General features: G+C 53.9%; 1 protein-coding gene across 1 annotated transcript; it reads right to left on the reverse strand.

Moving 5' to 3' along the window:
• Positions 1–5,610: 5,610 nt before the first annotated feature.
• On the reverse strand, positions 5,611–9,092 carry PAEP (progestagen associated endometrial protein). The gene is made up of 6 exons (XM_057723729.1): positions 8,998–9,092; position 8,963; positions 8,169–8,308; positions 7,488–7,561; positions 6,376–6,486; positions 5,611–5,618 (listed from the first exon to the last, which is right to left on the reverse strand). The coding sequence occupies exons 1-6, from the start codon at positions 9,090–9,092 to the stop codon at positions 5,611–5,613; spliced, it is 429 nt and encodes a 142-aa protein (XP_057579712.1).
• Positions 9,093–9,332: the final 240 nt, after the last annotated feature.

Genomic DNA, 9,332 nt, shown 5'->3' on the forward strand with positions numbered 1-9,332 from the left:
GCAGTGCACTGGCTTCTCAGTGTGGTGGCTTCTCTTGTTGCAGAGCACAGGCTCTAGGTGCACAGGCTCAGTAGTTGTGGCACAAGGGCTCAGTTGCTGCGCGGCATGTGGGATCTTCCTGGACCAGGGCTCGAACCCGTGTCCCCTGCATTGGTAGGTGGATGCTTAACCACTGCGCCCCCAGGGAAGCCCTGAGTCCTCCTTCCTGAGGCAGATGTTTATAGGACTTAAATTCTTCCGGATTCAAAGTAAGAAAACCCTCAGGAGCCACGTGTCTTTAGGTTCAAAGGCATCAGTGCGGTCTCGTGAATCTCAGTGTCCTGTGGGTGTCCGCTTGCTTCTAGGACGTCACTGATCTCGTTCTCTTTGATAGGGATGACAGGGAGATTGCGAAAACCTTGGGGATGGATCCATCCTGGTGAGTGACTCGCTGGTGAGCCCAGTGCCCTGCAGCCCCTGAAGCTTGGGGAGGAGGCAGCCCCCCGTGTAGGGGGGTTCAGAAGCTGCAGCGTTTAAGGCACAAGAGACCTCAATGTTCTTAAGACAGTGAGTCATGAAAAGTAGTACTACAGGGTTGTCTGTAGGAGTATGGCTCACGGGGCATGGGCATTCTGGAGTGGGAGGGGTGTTCCTCCATCACAGCCCACCCCCCCATCCCCTGCAGGCCGGGAAGCTAAGTTGTGAGATTTCTATGGGAGCAGTTTTGGTAACTAGGCAGCAAGAGGACAGTAACAAAGTCCAGAATCTCCAAAGTGCTACATGCTGGGCCGTGATTTGGAGAAACAGGGCTCCTTCCTATGAGGGACCCATGGAGAGAGACAAGGAGGGGCCACTGTTTGCTGGGAGCCCTGCCTGAACACAGAGGGGCCGGCCAAGGTGGCACTGCGCTTGGGAGGATGCCAGGGTCTGAGTGAGCCATATATTGCACACAAATTAGGAGGCTTCAGCATAGTTTTAGGGATGCCCTGGTCCAGATGACTGCAGGTCAATGGGTGTATTTGTGTGGGTCTATTTCTGGGTTCTCTACTCTGTTCAAATGATTTATGGTTCTTCTGCAAATACCACAAAGTCTTGATTACTGTAGCTATAAGAGATTTGAAATTTAATAGACTGGTTCTTCCCATTTATCCTTTTAATTTTAGCTATTCTGCATTCTATTTCCTTTGCCTTTCCCTGTAAATCTTGGCATAATCGTGTCTGTGTCTACAAAAAAGCTTGCTGGGATTTGGATAGGAATTGCATTAAACCTGCATACCAGTTTGAGGAGAATTGACATCTTTGTTCAATCTTTCAGTCCGTGAACAGGGTGTCTCCATTGATTTAGACCTTCCTTAACTTCTTTTTATCAGCACTGCATCATTTTCAGCCTTCAGATCCTGTACGTTTCATTAGATTTACATCTGCAACTACTCCACTTTTTTTGGAGTGATTATAAATGGTACTGTATTTTTAATTTTGGTGTCCACATGTCCATTGCTAGTAGGTAGAGATGCAATTGATTTTTGTATGTTTATCTCGTATCCTGCCACCTTGTGAACTCACTTATTGGTTCTAGGAGGTTTTTGTTTTTGTTCTTAGATTCCTTGAGATTTTCTATGTAAACAATCATGTCATCTGTAGATAGAGGTACTTTTATTTCTTCCTTTCACGTCTGAATGGCTTTTATTGCTTTTTCTTGCCTTACTGCAATGGCTAGAACTTCTTGCACTAAGATGAGTAAGAGGGGTGAGAGGAACACTATTCCCATGTTCTCGATCATTTGTCATTCATCACTGATGAAAGGGTCACCATTCTCCCTCAAGTGCAACGTTAATTCTAAATTTTAGTACATGCCATTGTCAAGTTGAAAAAAATCCCTCTATTCCTATTTTTCTGTCTTTGAAAAATCATGAGTGGTTGTTAAATTTTGTCAAATGTTTTTCTTGCATCACTGGCATAAAACCTACTTGGTTATAGTGTATAATTCTTTTTGTATATTGCTGAAATCTATTTGCTAATATTTTGTTAAGGATTGTTGATTCTATATTGATGAAAAACATTAATCTGTAGTTTTTCTTTTTTTTTTTTAAAGTCGTTGTATGGTTTTGGTATCCATTTTGCCAATATACCAATATTTGGTATACCAAATTCCAATAATATTTTGTAATATTAGCTTCATAAAATGAAGGGAAGTACTTCCTACTCTTCTATTTTCTGCAAGAGATTGTGTAGCATTCATGGTAATTCTTTAAACATTTGGTACAATTCTTCTGTGAAATAATCTAGGCCTGGAAATGTCTTTTGGGGAGTTCTAAAACTGGGAATTCAATTTTTTTAAATATTTGTAGGGCTATTCAAATTATCTAGCTCATATTGGATGAGTCTCGGTAGTATGTACTTTTAAAAGGAGTTGGTCCATTTCATCTAAGTTGTCAAATTACTGCATAGAGTCATTTATAGAATTCCCTTATTATCTTTTTGATGTCTGTAGGGTCTGTAGTGACAGCCCCTCTTTCATTCCTGATATTAGGATTTTGTGTCTTCTCTCTTTTTTGCTTTGTCAGTCATGTTAGAGGTTTCCTTTCCAATGTTTATGCCCGTCTGTCTGTCTGTCTTTCTTTCTTTCTTTCTTTCTTTCTTTCTTTCTTTCTTTTTCTTTCTTTCCTTCCTTCCTTCCTTCCTTCCTTCCTTCCTTCCTTCCTTTCTTTCTTTCTTTCTTTCTTTCTTTCTTTCTTTCTTTCTTTCTTTCTTTCTTTCTCTCTTCCTTCCTTCCTTCCTTCCTTCCTTCCTTCCTTCCTTCCTTCCTTCCTTCCTTTCTTCCTTTCTCTCTCTCTCTCTTCCTTCCTTCCTTCCTTGGCCATGCCACGCCACTTGTGGGATCTTAGTTTCCCTGACTAGGGATTGAACCTACACCCCCTGCAGTGGAAGAGTGGAGTCTTAACCACTGGACCACCAAGGAAGTCCCCCCCACCCTTTTTATTGTTTGTTTGTTTGTTTGTTTTTTGTCTTACTGCACTAAGACTTTCAGTATGATGCTGAGTAGAAATGCTGGGAGAGGCAACCTTGCCTTGCTCTCAATTTTAGGGGAAGGCATTCAGTTTCTCACCATTAAGTATGATGTTAGCTGGTTAAAAACCTTTTTTTTAAAATTACCAATTTAAGGACATTCCCTTCTATTTCTAGGCAGGATTGTACTTTCTGGCTCCATCGTAGTTGAGTGACAACTCTGGCTGACAGGTTGAGAAGGGAGGTGGCATGTGTACCTTCCAGGATAGGGCACTGGGTGGACGGTTCAACCCTCTGGATGTCCATGTTTCCCCTCTGACATGGTGACCAGCAACCTCGTGGGTGGTGGCTGTTGCATCCTTGAGTGACCATGAGGCGCAGACACTCCTGCCAACCTGCAAAGGAGACTTCTCACATACAAGAAATAAATCTTTGATGTTTTGAGCCACTGAGACTTTAGGGTTGTTTGTGAATGCAGCAAAGCCAGCTTTTGTTGAATGACCCTCCTGATGTGTAAAGAATTTGCCTCATGAATGGGATATGATGTTTTTGCAATACTTATTTTAAAATCAATTAACAGTGCTTATATGGGTGTTCCTCCCTTAATCTGTTAACAAATATATATTTTCTAATGTGGAAACATCCTTGATTTTCTGGCTTAAATCATGATATGCTGAGTACATTGTTGGATTCAACCTGCTGATAAATTATTTGGGTATTTGTGTCTTTATTCCAAAAGGTGAAGGCTCTGCTCTTTTTTCATCTCCTGTATCATCCCGTCCAGGTTGGTGTTAGAGGACAGTCCAGACTCCCCATCTCTCTGTGCCCTGGAGCAGAGTGTGTGAGCCAGGGTCCATCTCACCCATAGACCGAGACGGTCCGGAACTATTCTTTATTTTCTAGAGTTCTCGTTCTTTCAAAGTTTTCTCTTTTAGCCAATATTAGTATTTGATATTTTTCTAGAAATGTATCCACTTTACCTATATTTTCAAAACTTTAATATTATACATAAATTGTTATTATATGTAACTATACGTATATCAATATGTGTGTATATTATGTTATATGTAAATTGTTCTTATTATTTAAAAATCCCCATATCTGTTGCTATAGACCCTTTTTCCATTTGTGATGCTCAAAAGAGCTTGCAGAACAAGTCTCCTCCAACTGTGACCTCTTTTGTTCAGCTCCTCTATCCAGGGAAAATCTATTTCATTTTAGCACAGAAAAGATCAATGGGTTTTTGGCGTGTGAAGTTTGATATCAACCGTCTTACTAGCAGCGATTACCTTTATGTTTGTGAAAGAGGGCCGTGAGGGTCATGGGGCTGCAGTTGTACAAAAGGGCAGAATGTGACCCGCAAGCAACTTGCTCAGGTTTCTATACCAATATCTATTAGACTAAACGACAGCAATTTTCCATCTCCTGTCCTTTGTGGAGTTTGGGTGTTGGCTAAACACGTGAAGTTAACTGGCAGATAACTCTGTGGCATCCCTACCTGTTTCCTGAAAGTTTAAAAGAGCCACGGACGATGATGTGGGCCGGACCCCAGGTGTGATGGAGCCTGTGCGGCAGATGCCCTGGATCCGGGGCCTGCTGTCCGCCTCTGAGCACCCCGTCCTCCACCGCCCGGGCCCCCAGCCCACAAACATCAGCAGGAAAGACTCAGACAGGAGCACGCACTGGTTTATGCCTTTATTGCTGAAGGAGGAGTGGCCCCCAGCGGGAGACCCCAGGCGGGGCCCAGAGGGGCCCGGGTCCCAGGAGAGATGACTTTGGTCCTGGTCCCTCCTGATCCCACTGATAGGGGAGGTGGGGGTGACGTTGTCTATCCCCAGAGGGGCCAAGGCTCCGGGCCCTGAAATGGACATAGGGCTCCCCAGTGATTCCTGGGGACTCTGCTGGAGCCTCGCCAGCCCCTGCCCAGCTGGGGGTGCAGGATGGCTCCTCCTTGGGAGAGGGACCCCTGCCTCCCGCCTCAGGTGGAGTGGCCATCACCGGTGCCCACTTCCTGGGCCTCCATCTGGGCCCTCGGCCCTGCCCAGAAGGAGCAGAGGGAGGTCAGTGGTGAGCAAGGCCAGGACACCCCAAGAGAGTGGGCATGCATCCAGCCGGCTCTGCAGTCACCAGGAGAGACCCCAGCTTCCAGTCATTCCCGCAGGGGGCCCCCAGGGCCTAATGGGGGTAGCCCGGGCCCCACCAAGACCCCCACCCCACCCCTACCTCGTGCATGTGCCCAGGACATGGGGCAGAGCAGTGCGTTACCCCGGAGGCGATGGCAGGAGCTCACCTAGATGTGGCACTGCTCTGTGGGGGAGGGAGGGCCATGGGGGAGGGTCAGGTCGGGACTGGACACTCCCAGGGGACAGAGGGGCCTGGCTGGGGGTGAGGAGGGGGCCCACCTCGGGGGTTCTGCACCCCCACCCCTTCCTCCCGGGAGGCCTGGGGAGAATGGGGGCCACCATGGGAGGAAGTCGTCCGGGGCTGAAGGCTTTCTGCCCCGGGGAGCGCAGGCGGAGCCTGGGTGCTCACCTTCCAGCTGAGCTGGGGTGAAGAAGAGCCGGATGAGCAGGAGCAGAGGCTTGAGGGCTCTGTTGCATTTCTCCATGACCTTGTTGTCCACCTTCAGGGTCCTGGCTGTGGGGGCAGGGGTCAGTCCCTGGGCCCCACCCCCACCCTGAGAGTTTGGGGACCCTGAGGGGCCCACTCAGGAGGGAGAGCAGCTGGGGTCAGCAGAGCTTAGTCTGGCCCACTTCCCAGGGTGGTCTGCAGGGCTCAGCCCCCTGCCCTCCGCCCGCAGCCCAGTCCCCTCCTCTTCCTCCCAGGGCATCGAGGGGTGGGGAGGTGGTTGTGGGGGGGCGGTCTGCAGGGTCATAGAGGAAAGGCACCTCCCCAGCGGCTGCCTGGGTCTCCTCCTCCCCCACCCCCGGCTGACTTATGACCAGAAGCCTCCACGGCCCGCCGGCCACGGCCACCTCCGGGGCCCTGGGTATGCCCAATGGCACTTCTTCTGTGACAATGAAAATGTCGCCCACATTTGTTTTCAGGTTGTTATAGTTGAAAGATGTCTTTGTATCTGAGCTCTCATTTGGTGAAATAATTGAAACTCCCTGGTAACAAAGGCTGTTGGCTCCATCGAGGTGGCCACAGCCGTCACAGTGCTTGCAGCCTGCCTGCCCCTCAGCCTGCATGTCTGTCCCCTGTCCCCAGTCACCCACAGGCCCACAGGATGCCGGGCCCTGTATGCGGCCACCCTCTCCCGACAGGGCAAGGGGACCCCTCACGCCTCCTCCTCCTCCTGCGGTAACAAGCCCCACCCCCTGCCCCCTGCTCCCCGCTTCGCAGTGAGGTCCCCACGAAGCAGGGGTGAAGCAGGGGTGGGGCGTGTACCCAGGCACTGGCAGGCCAGGTTGTCCTCGGGGTGGGCGGTGTTTTCCATGCAGAAGAGCAGGAAGTTTTCATAGTCAGTGTCCAGCACGGAGATCTTGTTCTCGCCCAGGGCTGGAAGAGGGACCCAGACGGGGCGTGAGTAAGTTCCAGCAGGACGGGGAGGGATGGTCAGCCACCACCTGGCGAGGACTGGGCGGGGAGCGCCTCCTGCACCCCCCACCCGACATGGGGTGGCCCCTTCCCCAGAGCCACCCCCAGGCACACGTGGCCTGGGAAGCCCTCGATGTCAACTACAGGTCCACCAGAGACATCCCGCCACGTCCTGGACTCGGGAACACCTACCACTCAATCCAAGATGCTCCACCCCCCACACCCCGGACCCAGAGTGGTCAGGAAAGGGGTCTGTCACACCGATCTTGGGTGAGACTGGGCAGCCCTGAGCTGTTGGAGCCGGGGCAGTGGGGGTGGGGCTCGCCCTGACCGAGGCCAGCGGGCGCCAGCGGCTGCACCGCAGTGTCCGGAGCTTTGGGGCAGCGCCTGCGTCCAGACCCAGTGAGGGCAGGTGGCTCTGGAGCCCCAGGGGCGGGCGCCCTTGCGTCGGTCAGTGCTTGTCCAACGCAGTCTCTGGTCAGAGGGAGGCCCCGGGTGGCCCAGGCTGCCCCCTACCCCCCCCGCCCCCCCATGGCGCTCTCTCATCTTGGATTTAGTGAGGAATGAGTAAACGAGTGATGAGAGAAGGAGCCCGTCTCCAGGAGAGGGAGGAACCCCAGTGGGCCAGGGGCTGGGGGCACCCCGACCACTGGCAGTGGCTCTCAGCTCCGCCTGGGCGGGCACAGATGCTTCCTGAGCTCACCCTCAGGTGCCCAAGCTCCCGCCCAGCAGAGAGAGCTTGGGGAGTCACCTTGGGGAGTTGGAACAGCCCAGCAGGGACCTGCCCGTGGCCACCGGCCCCACAGCCCCAGGCAGGGGGCAGGGAGGGCAGTGAAGCGGATGTCACGACAGCGTCACTCATCACCACCGGCCCTTGGGCATCCTCGGGCCCGACGCCAGCCCCCGCACCTGCCCAGAGCCCCCCGGGGTGGTGGGCCTCCTGCCGCAGACCCGGGACGTACAGTTGATCTTGAACACGGCAGGGATCTCGGTTTTTTCCGCGAGGATCTTCTCCTGAGCACACCTGTCCTTCTCCCTGGAAGGTAGGCGTTTCCTGAGCCGTGCACAGATCGCTGTAATCAGGTCAAACCTTGGGCCGGGGGCGGAAGCCGGCCCCAGGAGGGGCCCGAGTGGAGGGGGCATCGGGGCCCAGCTGGTCACTTGGGCCTCGGCTGCACTCACAGGTGACTGGGTTGAATGGGCCACGAGAGGTCAGGTGGAGTCAGGGAGAAAAGAGCCGGGAGCGCCCTGGCCCCGCGGTCAGGGGCAATGACCTGCACCTGCAGGCAATCCGGGGGTTTGGGTCCCTGTCTCTGCCCCCGACACCCACCCAGCTCTCTCCTGCACCCCCACTCTGAGGGCAGAGGAGCTCGTGGTGGAACTGCCCAGACCCCGAGGACCCGGGCCTGCAGGGGCCTCTCCCCACACGGACCCCGGGGTTACTCTGTGTGGCCGCCTGTTGCTCCACAGCCCTGGGCGAGGCTCTGAGGGGACAGGGACCTCCGAGCCTTGTTTCCCACCTGTGGGGCCCCGCTCCCACCCACAGTGCAGCCAGGTCCCAGCAGGAGCCCTGCCCACTGCCCGCCCCCACTGGCCTGCAGCCCTGGGGTGGGGGGGGGGTGCCCTGGGGAGGGGACACCCACCGTTTCTGCAAGATGATCTCCAGGCCGCCCTCGGGGGTGGGCTTCAGCTCCTCCACATTCACTCTCAGGGGGGCGTTCTCAGCCTCCAGCAGGGAGACGTTGCTGGCCGCCATGGCCATGGAGTGCCACGTCCCGGCCACCTGGGGAGGGGCCTTGAGCTGCATTCCGGGGGCAGGAATGGGACCCCAGCCCCACAGGGGGCTCTCCATCCCACCTTGACCTTGGCCAGCCCTGAGACCCTCCTCCCACCCCTGCACCTTGAGGAAAGTTCCCCTAAGCTCACTATGAACCCAAAGAAGGACCTGGATGAGCCCACCACACAAGTGGGAATGTTTGGATCTTGGGGACATATGGCTGGAGGTGGGGAAAGGTTGGGGAGCAGAGCGACCCTATTAGGGGCTGAAATGTGTCCCCTTAACCCCCAGAGCCTCAGAACATGACTCTTTGTAGACAGGGTCTTTAAAGAGATGACAAAGGCAAAATGAGGTCTTTAGGGTGGGCCCTGACCCAGCATGACTGGTGACCTTGTAGGAAGAGGAAATTGGATGACCAGGTAAGGACACAGGGAGAAGACAGCCATCCACACTCCCAGGAGAGCAGCCTCAGGAGAAACCAGCACTGCCAACACCTTGATCTCAGACTCGCAGCCTCCAGATGCAAGACGATAACTGTCTTGCTTAGGTGGCCCTATTGGGGGTTTTGTTAGGGCGGCCCCAGCAGGCTAATGTGGACCCCAGACAGCACAGCCTCCTCTCCTCCCCTTGGCCTCCTGAGGCCCCAGCTCTCCTGCCCACCCTGCAGCTCACCACCACCCGGCCCTCCTCGAAACTTTTGGACGTCCAGGTCCTCCATGGTCTGGATGACGTTGATGGCCTGGGTGCCACACGTGAGGCCCAGGCCCAGGGCGAGCAGGGGGCACTTCATGGCTGCAGCCGTGGCTGCACTTCTGGGCTCTGGAGGCAGAGGAGGCCACGGCAGGGGGCTCAGGGCCTCATACAGGAGGAAGGCCGGCCGGCTGGCCAGCCCGTGCTGGGTCGCCTGCCATGCAGTTCCCTGAATCCCCCGTGACTCATCCTCAGGCCCTCGGGTGGCTTCCTCAGCTGGGACGATAGGAGGCCTTCTTCCCCCTGAGTCCCAGCAGGAAGGTCCCCTGTGTCCCCGAGC

Source organism: Hippopotamus amphibius, chromosome 2 (assembly GCF_030028045.1).
Source record: "Hippopotamus amphibius kiboko isolate mHipAmp2 chromosome 2, mHipAmp2.hap2, whole genome shotgun sequence".
NCBI classification, from domain to species: Eukaryota; Metazoa; Chordata; class Mammalia; order Artiodactyla; family Hippopotamidae; genus Hippopotamus; species Hippopotamus amphibius.